The sequence below is a fragment of the Protomyctophum parallelum genome, assembly GCF_964188405.1.
Source record: "Protomyctophum parallelum genome assembly, chromosome: 5".
NCBI lineage: Eukaryota > Metazoa > Chordata > Actinopteri > Myctophiformes > Myctophidae > Protomyctophum > Protomyctophum parallelum.
This window is the reverse complement of record NC_139702.1, coordinates 55,057,550-55,070,636: the sequence shown is the minus strand read 5'-3', so window position 1 is coordinate 55,070,636 and position 13,087 is coordinate 55,057,550. Positions and strand designations below refer to the sequence as shown.

The window sequence follows — 13,087 nt, the reverse complement described above, 5'->3', positions numbered from 1 at the left end:
AGCGCGTCCCGAGAAGTCCTGTATTGCAGCCAATGAGAGCACTCACTCGACTGTATCGATAGATGATCAGATGATAATAATATATGTAGCTGCCCCTCGAATTGTGAATGAAGACGAAAATGGATGGTTTCAACGGGTGTTTATTTCTCAGAAGAAGCACCATTCGAACACTGTGAAAACTATAAAATGGAATAAATATATACTTTTAGAACAAACATTTCATAGTTTCACTCACTGAACAATAGCATCAATAATAAAGTGCATTAGATTAATCACTTCAGTATTCAATCAACAATAAAAAGGGTTAATTTAAGGTCAATTATAAATAATGCAGTGATACAATAACTAAATTAATTTCTAGCTGAATTTACCAGAAACCAAAACAAAGCTCAAAAATACAATAATTAAGCCCCAAATCATGAAGAACTCAAATGAAACACAAACAAAACACTACCTCGCTCCGCTTTATCGAGGGTGCTATGGGCTGGAAAGGCCACCTTGAGCTTCATACAAAGAGTCACAGCAAGCAGGCACTCTGTCAAACGATCATACTGGGATGGACACACGTGGCTCTGCTGCTTCAAACATGCCCTCTCCCTGTGTCACTCTGGCTGTGTGTGGTGAGTGGCTCTGAGGTGAGTGAAGTAAAAGTCGGCCAAAAGACAGGAAGTTTCAAAATAACGGTAACCCAAAATAATCAAAGAAAACAACAAACTTCAAACTAAAGAAAAGAATAGACGTTAAAGGAACCAAGTGTCACCGACATTTACAATATATATATAACCTTTATTCCTTGGGTAAATGTCTGTCCTGTGTCATACAATGGTAGCCCAATGTTGCTGTTAAAGTCTATAAAACCAACTCATTTCACTTGAATAATATTATGTTGATAAAACCGCATCGGAGCAAACTTTTGGACCTCTCTCTCTCTGTGTGTGTGTGTGTGTGTGTGTGTGTGCGTGTGTGTGTGTGTGTGCGTGTGTGTGCGCGCGCGCGTGTGCGTGTGTGCGTGCGCCGAGACAGAGTTATTTTATGAAGATCTAGGTTTAACGTCCTGTCTCGATGCAGCCCACGTAGGCTACGCGGCACGCTATCACAAACCTTTCGCTGTGTGGCCTGGCTATCCTGTGTGTGTGTGGAGAGAGAGAGGGGCGTCCTGTGTCGGTCTCGCGCTTGTATCACAGCATCCTGCACATGCGTGAGATGTCAAAATGAATTGGAATAAAAAACAAATGATGTGTATAGCCTATATCGGGTCTGGATCGCATATTGGTGAACTCTTGCAATGTGTGATGCCCAGTCGGTGACCAATCGTTTAGTGTGAAAGCCACAACAGCCGATTTAAAAAAAAGACTCATAGTGTGAAATACATGACGATCTGATGACTCGCCGACAACCAAGTGCACGATTTTAACGAATTCTGTCCCAGCTATGACAATGCCAAATAACAGCTTATTCTGCTGTTGCTATTGACTCTTTTTGGTGTTGATTTTTGATTTGGATGATTGAAGTATGTATATCAGTAAGCACAAAACAAGACATATTGGCAATTTGACATGTATTAATTTCTACCACATTGATGTATACGGTGCAGTATTTACATGAGGCGCGTGTTTAAAGGCAGTTCAAATTGAGACAGTTAAAATAGCAGCAGATAACTCTAACTGATCCTGGGATCTCTCTAGTGGCCATGTTGTGCTCCACACTGCCAAATGGTCATTCCATACGCTCTAGCAATCCAGTAATAAATAGCTCTCTCAGAATCTGGCGCCAATTCAGGAAACACTTTGATTTTAATAATACGTGTGGCCATATGCCCTTGACCAACAATCATCTTTTTTCTCCCTCACGAGAGGACTCAGCTTTTAAAACATGGCACGTCAATGGCTTGATTTTCTTTAGCGACTTATTCATAGAAGGCACATTTGCATCCTTTAAAAACCATGACCATGAGCTACCAAATGCTCACTTTTTCAGATGCCTCCAAGTTCGAAGTTTTGCTAAGGAACACTTTCCATTTCCAGCTATGCCAGATAAGAGTATAGTAGACACCATACTAGACTGGGACCCATACACCAAAGGTAGCATATCTAATATACTGTATATAAGGCTTTACAGGAGATTGGCCTTCCTCTCTTGGATAAAACAAAATCAGCCTGGGAACAGGACCTGAATTTAGAGCTGGAGGAAGAGACGTGGGAACTCTCTTTGAGGCGTATTCATACTACCTCTTTATGTCTTGCCTAATTCAATTCAAAATAGTACATGCATTTCTCGAGAGAAAAACGTGTATCCTGACATTGACTCTACTTGTATAAGATGTCAGAGCCAGCCTCTGTTGGACATATGTTCTGGGGATGCACTTCCTTGAACCCATTTTGGAATAGTATTTTTGATGCTTTCTCAACCATTTGTCATATGCCAATTGCGCCCAGCATTTAGGTGTCACAATTAGCCAGAGAAGACTTGCAGTAGGACAGGAGACTTGGCTTATGCTGGGTTTGAGCCTGGGGAATTTTGGTTACTGGGCTTAAATTATACAGTTGACTTTTGCAATGAGTCGGACAGCAGAAGAAAACCGTTGATTTAATTTCTACCCCTATATCATTTATTCTTTCCCTCTACTCTTCCTCTATTCTAATGTCCTAATCTTAATTTCTTCAGTTTGTTCTTTGGTTTTGCTTTTGTCTTGGTTTCTTGCTGTGTGTTTGTGGTTATTACAGTGATGAAACAGTGCTTTGTGAGGAGCAGCGGTACCCACTGGACCTGGTTGATGGTCAACACTATGGGGACTGCTGATCACAGAACCTTTTGTTGTTGACTATATGTCTGCTCTGTCTCTGTGGCTTGAATTCATTTTTCATTTGTATTTTTCTCAGGGTCATGTTGGGATTGTTTTGGCTCACACACTTCCAGATTGCCAGGTAATAATGATGCGTATAGCCCTTCCAGTAATCATCAAACTTTGGTAATTATTTATTTATACTATATACTTTGTTATTTAATCAATACAAATACTATACAATACTACACAAAACGCAGTGACAACAACACAGAAATGTGTGTGGGGAGGAATCAATTGGCATAATGACTAAAATTATAATAATACAAAAATTAAATGAAAAGGCAATTCAGATGTCATGGTTGGTCTTCCTAGTTTTTATTTATCACATTCTCTGGAGCTATGTAACTGTTTTGAAAACAAATGGATATTAAATATGCATTATCTTCTTCCAGGTGATCCTCATAGAAAACAAGGAAGAGTCCTTGGTCAGGGCCAAGAGTCGCAGTGCAGAACTGGGTCTGGCCAACATAGGCTTCATTCAAGCGAATTTAGACTACTTCACTGGCCCCTTTGACATTGGGGTGAGTACGCTCAGCAACGGAAGCAGCTCACTCGCTGAGATTTGACTTTTTTTGTTGTTGTTGCAAATATTGTTGAAATGCATTGGAACTGCATTCCTCCAGCACTACCACTAAGTGGTAGAAGTTCATCTGACCATTGAAATGTTGTTGCCACCAGAATCAGGGAAATTATTTCTTTGTTGAAAAACAAATGCTGTTTGCTGTTCAGGACTATAGTCTCACGTAGCCTAGCCTTCATCTGCCTTTGCAGTGCATATTGCCCCAGGCAGATTAAGTCTGGCCCCTCTCAATTCTGGGAGGACTTCACGGCCGAAGTGGAGATGAGTGAACCAGATTAGTCTGGATTCTGGAACCATTCTATAACCAACCAGGGTTGCAAATATGGGGCGGGACATTGCAGGAAGAAAAATCTAATACTGACTTACTGAGTGGGACGAGACTATATCCACGCAGCGATACTAGTATCGCTACGTGAGGCTAGTTCAGGACACTACTCTTTTATTCCTTTGACTCTAAAGAATAGGTCTAGGAATTTGCATTGATACCATAAACTATAATTTTACCCGTAGTAACGGTGTACTAGTAAACTGAAACTTATGTGACAGTGACACTATATAGAAAACATGTAATAATGACAATTATGCTGTTCACATGATCTGTGCTTTCACTACCTTACAGTATGTAACATGGTTACATACTGTAACAATAGATCACAATAGATTATTTTTGTCATAGCAGCTTGCACTCAGACAAAGCAGAATGTGGCAATTTTTCCCCTTTCCTGTGCATTATGAAAAATAATGAACAATTGTACCTACCCAACTGCGGGGCAACGCTTGTTACCCCCATCATCATTAATGCTGAATATGACCTTTTCCAGCAGAAATCATTAAGGGAAATATTTTCCTCTCCTTGCATTCTATTTTCTGTTATTAGAGTGCAGTGCTCAATTCCTTTGTGGTTCACTTCCTAAAAACAAAAGGCATGGACTTGTATTTTCAGTAATGGTTTCTGGAAGGAAGCATGTTTATAACACAAGCAGAAACTGTTGCCTACCATTTCAGAGTTTATATAAATTATAGAGGCAGCTTGGACCCCTGGTCACCCTGTACTTCCTAATTCATCAACGATTCTTATAGTGCCAGCATCTCCGCCAAGACACTTCAAGATGTGTCTGTTTGTGTGGCCAACTACAGTGCCTGGCCATACTTCATAAGGATTTGGCTTATTTCCACTCAACGTGCTACATGATAGCATGTGTGAGTGATGATTGACTTATTTGACTAGTTTTATTGATTTATTTTTGCCAGGGGGACAGCCTGATTTTTTAACTGGAGTTAGAACCCAGCACTTATAAATACTCTCTGCAAGTTTCAACACTCACCACTACAGTCTACACACACTACACACAATACACTTTCTATTGACTAAACGCCCACCTCGCTCTGTGGTGCCATTGACTTACCGTGACTGCATAATTACAATTTAGCGCAAACAGGTCCTTAATTATGGACTGTGTTGGAAGATTCGCTGTGCAACACAAAAACAAGCGCTGTGGAGTTTCGTTTTTTAACTCCGTGTGAAATGAATCTCTTCTCTCTCTCTCTCTCTCTCTCTCTCTCTCTCCCTCTATCTTTTGTTTGGAAATAGGTGACACCAGTGCTCCGTTTGTGTTTCAGGTCTTCTCGCAGGCACGTTGAAAATATTGTTCTGTCTTAAAGAGTCATACCCTACTTTCAGAAAGAAGGAGCTGTGCTAGTAGCCTCTGTGCCTCTCTCGTTCTCACCCTCCCTGGGACAAACAGGTATCTGTGTGTACCTGCTGTAATTAGAAGGAACCATTGTTGCCACCTGACCATTCCACAGAGACCAGCTCCACTTGGAGAAAAACAAACATTGCAGAATAGTCTTCTCCTCGTTGCACGGGGAATCAAGTCTTCATCGCAGAATAGTCTTCTCCTCGTTGCACGGGGAATCAAGTCTTCATCATACCACACACACGCTGACACACCTCACACAATCACACATGTACGCAAATCGTTTGACATGACTATTCACCAAAAAGCACATAATTATAAATATTTATTCAAAGCAAGCCCTCGTATTTGTCTAATTTTACTACCCTACCCTGGAATGTTCACCCTTTGCTGCACCTAATCACCCAAAGATGTTCACACCTGACAACTGTCATCTTGTAGCCCTGGATTCAACATGCTCCCATTTTTTGTCCGACATTCAATTAATGACGCTAATTAAGTTATTTCAGAGGCATAGCTATTCTTAGACGAGCTGTACTCTACTCCTGGCTCTGCGTGGGCCAGGTGTGAGTGAGACTGTTATCAGGGTTATGGTATTCTGTTAGCTGGAGTATATTTAGTCTGTCATCCCTTCTCCAGAGGGACAAACAGTGAGCCAGGGCCCCTGAGGCAGGGAGCCGCTTGGAATGCTGGGCCCCACGGCAACATATCAACACTGGATGCCCGAAATATGTTGTGCCACAAGATCTATAAACAAGGTTCCTGTCTGTGGGCACCTTTGAGATCCCAGGGGCCTTGAAATCGTACAAACACAAACCGTGTTATGAGAAGAGATATGGGAAGTTGTGGAGTTTATAGATTTTGTAATTCATCTTGATTTTGTATGGGTGTAAATGCACATATAATCACATATAATTTCTGTGTTATGCCGTGTTGGCTTATAATTGATTCTACCAATTGATCTTTTTTGTTCTTGGTTTGAGATCATTTTTAAGGGGAAAAGCTACATTGATTAGATTATACTTAGTCTTGTGTTGGTGGCTGTTGATCATGTTGTAAGAGGACTTCTTCATGATCATTGCCATGGGCCGATTCCACAGGATTTCGGTTTTTATTTTGCCTTTTCATTTTTGTTCCTTGTTTCTAGAATTTTATTTGTGGGTATGAAAAGTATAACAATGTACTCACTACTCACTGGCCACTGGGAATCTGGAAATTATGCCCAGCTCTTTGACCTAAACTTGGCTTGAAATGTGAACTTGTTCTCAACAGAACATAATCACCACTGGAGTTTAATACAGTACTGTACATGGACATAGAAAAGAAAAGAAACAAATCAGCTTCCAAATAAACATTTTATTAAAAATAGAGTAATTATTACACCACACACACACGCGCGTACAGAGCACGATCATTTTAGGGATTAAGTTGATAGTGATATTGGAACTGTGTGAACTGAAAGTCAAACATAACAAGACAAAAATGTACAGCCATAGCCATAGAAAAGTAACAAAATAAACTATATTTTGAAAAGTAATAAGCACCTCAGTGACCTCACCATTTAACAAGGGTGTGATGTAAGATATGCAGTGCTGTTACAGCTGGCAGTGCAGTTGGAGTTTGTTGTCTCCAAATGCGTAGGTATAATTACACAGCCTACAATGAATAATGAGTTCCCATTATTTCCTGCTTTTAATTATTGAGTGAAATATGCAGATAAAACTCCTCGGAAACAATCCCACAGACAGTTGTGATTCATATAGAATATGCTTTTGTAAATGGCCCTGGGTCCTGCGAATTCATCTCTGATTTATGCTGTGCTTGCATTACAATGCTTGGGGGAGATACAATAGCACTATAGTAAATTATACGAACAATTCATTTATTAAAGGTTATTTTAAGCTATTTTCACTCTTTTCGACAGCACGCAGTCCAGAGTATTGATTCTCAGATTGCAATCCGCTTGTTTCACCAGGTCTAACTAAAGTAGTAGTCTCTGACTGTAAGGATTGGGAGACACGCTTTTAGAGGCTACAATAGTAATAATAATAATATCTCAAACTAATATAGCGCTTTTCTGAGTACCCAAAGACGCTTTACATGGTGGGGCTTTACAGAGGTAAAAAAAAAAACATTAAAAAGACAGTGAGAAGGGTTAGCTAGGGAAGGCAATATTGAAGAGGTGGGTCTTGAGGGCGGTTTTGAAAGTTTGGAGGGTGGGGGCATCTCTGAGTGCCTTATGGGCGGCATTCCACAGGGTTGGGGCAGCAAAGGCAAAAGCTCTGTCACCCCACGTATGGAGTTACGGAATAGTGAAAGGGACAGGAAAGGTTGCAGGTCTTCCCCAAATGCTGCCACCTTTATGACTGATGAAGACCTTTTAGGTCGAAACGTTAGTCGTTTGTATACTAGCACTTAAATAAAAGGCTTAAAATGTCCGTGCTGCTCCAGTGTCCTCTCCTTCTGCGAGGTAATTACTGTATTCCGAAATGCAAAAACTGCTTTGAAAATTAATATGCATGGTTTGTATTCAGTGGGCAAAATACATGCAAAACGGTATACTCCTAATTAATCAAGAAACTTCTCCAAATCTTGTATGGCATTTTGTGATGGGTCTTAAATATATTATATATATATATATATATATATATATATATATATATATATATATATATATATATATATATATATATATATATAGCCGCAAAAAATATCTTAACAACATCGGTATAAATCCCAGACGAGGAGGGAAAAGCAGATTCTTTCTAATTAGCTGTCCAAAAATGGTTTCAGGAAATATAAGCCATTTCCCCCATGAATATGAACTGCATATCGAGGATGGTTCAACATGACCTATCGGCTTGAATTTGTAAGAGACACAAGTCCCCACTGATGGACTGCCCCTTTTAAAAACTTCATATCCAAGTGGAGAGGAATTTATTTTATATATATTTTTTATTAATCACATCACCACTTTTCAACCTACCTTCATATAATTGGCCCACACTGATAAAATACCACCATTCTTTTCCTACTCTGTCTGTGTCTCATAGAAGTGCTGTGGGCAGTTCAGAAACCCGTCCACCAGTGACATCATCGTTGGGCAGATTTTTTTTTAAACAAGATTTTTATTTATTTATATATTTAGATTTTTGTTATCATGGGAACGATGGCTTCAATTTTTCCATTGCAACTTTTCAGGAACTTTCCATTAGCTTGGATTACCTCACTGGTGGACAGGTCTCTGAACTGCCCACAGCCCTCCTATGAAACACAGACTCTGTGTTTCATAGGAGGGCTGTGGGCAGTTCAGAGACTGAATATAATTTGTATTTTATCATGATCATTAGTGAGGACCAATTATATGAAGATAGGTTGTGGTCTTTTAATTAATTAAAATTAATTAACACTATTGAATGTTTTGTATACTTTTAGGAGAGCATGTAGTCATTGTATATACTTAAGCCTATAAATACATTAGCATTGATGTGTGTAATATTCATTGTTAAATAAATTGATAATAATAATAATAAACTTTATTTATATAGCACCTTTCATACATAAATGTAGCTCAAAGTGCTTTACAGAGCAAAAAAGATAATAAAAACAAAAGCAAAACAACAAACAGGCATGCAGTTAAAACAATAGGACAATAACGCAGTGTCAAATCAGGAGAAGGCAGTGGTACAAAGATAAGAACAGATAAACTAAGGCAACGACATGTCCATGTTCAAGTCCACATTATACATGCGGCAGCACAATGGGGCTCTCCTGGAATATTTTGGTTTGAATCACTATTTATCCCTTTTACACCTTCCCAGGGCCATTTCCATCTTATAGTTACACACACTCAACATGCTTTAACCCATTTTGAACGGGCACCCATTTTGGTGTCGGCATCATGTTATGCTTTAGCTATTGAAAAATAGCAGATCTACAAGCTCATATCGCGCCACCGAGTGGCGCGATACGAGCTTGTAGGTCTGCTATTTTTTTTTAAATCGAAGAACGACTGACATTTTTTAGAATCTGATCTCAGGTCAGAATGGGTTCATCAGACCAGTGTGTGTCCGGCGGAAACCTCGTAAGAATCTGATCTCAGGTCAGAATGGGTTAAAAGTGTATACGTTCTCTCGTCAGACTGCTTATGCGGTAAAATCCTCAGTATGAATATTAACCACTTACTTAATCCCTTTGTACTTTGTTGAGTCCCCCGGGGTTCTAGATTCGGCCCCCTTTTCTTTCCCTCTCTACACCTCTACATTTTTGTAGATCTGCTATTTTTGCCCAAATGCTCACCCCAGAATAAGGACGCTAGGGTGCAAGTCAGTACTACAAGCCATTTGGGTACATTTTCACAGGATTTTAATGTGTAAAGTAGTGCTGCACGATTCTTGCTCAAATGTGAATCTCTATTTTCCTCTTGAGATCACGATTCTCATTTTTTCCATGAAAATATTGATTGTTTTTTGTCTGTAGTTGCATTCAAAATGTGGCACCTGGAACTACTATGGCTTTTAACAGACAACATCAGAAGTGCTTGACTTCAACCTCTCTTAATAAAGTCTCTCACTTGTAGCAAAAACATAACTACAATGAATTGGACAGCCAACTATAGTGCTGCAACGATCCTTGCTCAAATTTAGAAATGAGATCGCATAGGTGTCTAGGAATCTAGATCGCAATCTTTTTTTATTAATAGTGCAGCACTAGTGTAAATAATTTTAAATCTGGTTTTGATCAAACCATGATACTGCCTTTTTTCGCTCTCCCTTTCTTTTTTTTCTACTGTTGGCTTCTTATATTGGTTAAGCTACAATGGCTAAATTCTGCCAAAGCATTTCCAAGGAGAGCTGGATGCTGTCCTGAGAAATGTTCCCCTGTGCTGAGTTCTAGACGGCTTTAATGAGTTGGCCCCCGGTACTGTGTCTGTGTCTGCATGTCGGTAGATACGGTATCTTACTTCAGTATTTAATAATGGGTTACTGATGTAGCCACTCTCCTGTCCCATGTTTGTCTCTCCTGTCGCATCATTTTGACAAAGCCATAGCAACCTTGGTTTAGTTAAAAAAAAAAAGATTCAGTCTTGATTCTCAGACTATATAGTGTACCCTAATATCTGGGGCTGCAGTCACTCTTACTAGACTTCTGTTCTGTGGTGTTGTCATGGCGACATGGGTCCAGACTCTCAACGGACAGCTCCTTGGTGGGCAATATGCAAGAATGTCAACGTTGGCCCGGTGGTAGAGAAGCTGACTAATAACTAAACGATGCCTGTGGATTATGTTAATCCGGTCTTAATAAACACGACGTTTATATACAGTTGTAGATCACTTTATTTTCCGTACACCGGCTGAACAAGTAAACACAGTTCCCTCCACATTTCACATCTGAATACCCGCGCACACTGCGCATGCGTATATATCCTAGTGTGTGTTGCCGTAAAGAAACTATATAGAACTGTCGTAAAGTGTACAATAGAGGGCAACACAAGTTAACAATCTCCCTCTTCTTTCTTTAAAATAAAAAATAGATTCAGCCATCCCATAAACCAAGTGCAAAGAAGAAAAGTCAAATAGAAAAACATTCAAGAAAAATAACAAAATACAAACTTTCCCACTTCTGTTTTTTTTTCTCTTTTTTTTTACATTTAGGCTGGATGCCATAGTCCTTCACAGAGTGCTTTCAAGAGCACTAGAGGTGACGCTCCCTTTTTAGTCAGACAGTCAGCGAGTTGGGCTTTCGTCACTGACCAGAGCACCTTTTTGATCATTTTACTCTGAATGAGCTCTTTGATGCCGCTTATGTCTAACCGAAGTCTCTTCTCTGTGACCTGTTTAGTGGATTTAAGGGCATCGTAAAGGGAGTGATTGTCAGTCACACAGACCAACGTGGGAGCATTCAATTCGGCAGTCCCAGTAGTGAGCTCAGAAAAGAGGGTGGCAAGGAAAATTGCATTGTCAATTCCATCCGACATAGCAAGAGTCTCTCCCCGCAAGTGTGCTCCGCACTACACGTCTGATCCTCTTCGATTAAAGAGAGGAGAAAACTTTCCGCTTTCCCCCATGAGTGTGATCAATGTCCCCCCTTGTGTACCTCCATCTGGCAAGTTCCCCAGCGAAGCATCACTGAAAACAGTCAAGTTCAAAGCATCATTATTACCCAAATGCTGCAATTTCAGAGTAACCTTTTCAGCTTTAAGCTTACGAATCACCTTATTTGCATCATGAATGGACTTTTTAGAATGGATGCCAAAATACAGGCATCAAACATAAAATCAGGTCTGGTTTGCCTTGCAACCCAAAGAATTTGTCCTATTTTTGATCTCAGCTGCTCTCTTTCAGTTTCACTAAGAGCTGAATCTCTTTGTATAGCACGTGCTGGCTGCATGTGGATGAGTTGCATGTTGTCAATATAGCTCTGCTGATGCATCTCTATGACACCATTTGGCATTTACAGTGACAATATCTATTATATATATATATATATATATATATATATATTATATATTCTAGTGGCAGCGGTGGCCGAGTGGATTGCGGAGCGGGCTAGATATCGGAAGGTCGCCAGTTCGAATCAGCGGTCCGACACGTTAAAATTACCACCGTTGAAGTGCCCTTGGACAAGGCATTGAACCACTACCATGAAATGCTCCATGTGGGCCTGGCTGTAAACAAGTATCTGATGCTTAGTCCAGTTACCCTTGGTAAACTTGATTTACCAGAACGCATTTCTTCTTCTCTTCTTCATCCAGTCCCACATAGCAGAAATTCCCATGTTCCTCGCGTCCCACATGGAACGCAGACTTCAGTCGAGGAATCACAGAAAATCATCTACATGACATGCCAGTACACCTTTAACTTTGCATTGCTCGTCTAACCAATAAAAGACTGCAGGATCCACTTTTGACACTTTACCACCTGTGCTCAGCATGATTTATTTCACTCTATTATACCAATAATGTGATGCATCAGCCAGACCATATACCGTACACATTTTTTTAGTTTCCATAGAATCCCTTTACTGTTTGCTTCCGGGGGTGGGCGGACATGAATGTCCCTTGACAACTCCATGCCCTGCAAAAAGGCAGATTTAATGTCCATAGAATGGACTTTCCACTGATTTTGGCTGCTAGCAATAACCTCAGGGATTCAGAGGCACAGGTTGGCGAATCTTTCTGCAGCTGTTGAGTATTAAACTCTTCAAACCCCCTAGCTAGTAGCTACAAGCCTAGCTTTAGGTACAATACCCTTGTCAGTTTCTTTTAGACTACAGACCCAACGGGTGGAAACACATTTTTGGCCTGCATCTTCAACCTCTTCAAAAACATCATTATTGTTCCAGTTGTCAATCTCTACTTGTTTCACTTCATCAAATGATATGTCTTTTGTTATAAGAACATCAGCATCCCTGACTTCTGAATCGGATTCAATGTTGAGACTATTCACACGTGACAGATCAACTGCCTCCTTTTGACCATGACCCCCATCATTTTCAATAAATTGCAGGTTATACCAATTTGTGTACCCTCCTGTGGCTTTGCCTGCCCTATTAAGGACTTTAGCTCTACATAGAACACTTTCATCTCTTTTCATAAAAGTTAGTCTGTCCTGCTTTTACCTTGACACTTGCAGAAATAACAGGGTTATCATCACAGACATTGTGCTCCATTTCAGTTTGTGTTACATCATTTTGAGTCACTAATGCATGTGCTCCCTCTCCTGCATCAGACTCTCTGTTACTTTCCTGTTCGTTGTCTGTGTTTTGTTCAGTAAATGAGCTACCTGTGGCTCTGTTCACCACACCTGTGTTTTCACTATCTGCTGCTTGGTTCTGTACAATTGTCTCACTGTTTGTGTCATTGAGAACCTCATCTTGAACACGTGTGTGTATCTTATTAAGCCTTAAGTGATGTACTCTAACAAGGATACCACCATGTCGTACAAATACAACAGCCCCATCCTG

General features: G+C 40.1%; 1 protein-coding gene across 1 annotated transcript in view; it reads left to right on the top strand.

Moving 5' to 3' along the window:
• Window positions 1-13,087, top strand: part of gstcd (glutathione S-transferase, C-terminal domain containing) — a 75,479-nt gene that overhangs the window by 42,823 nt on the left and 19,569 nt on the right. The window contains exons 7-8 of the mRNA XM_083765210.1: window positions 2,880-2,924; window positions 3,238-3,366. Coding sequence (XP_083621336.1) covers window positions 2,880-2,924; window positions 3,238-3,366 — 174 coding nt within the window. The remainder of the gene's footprint in view (window positions 1-2,879; window positions 2,925-3,237; window positions 3,367-13,087) is intronic.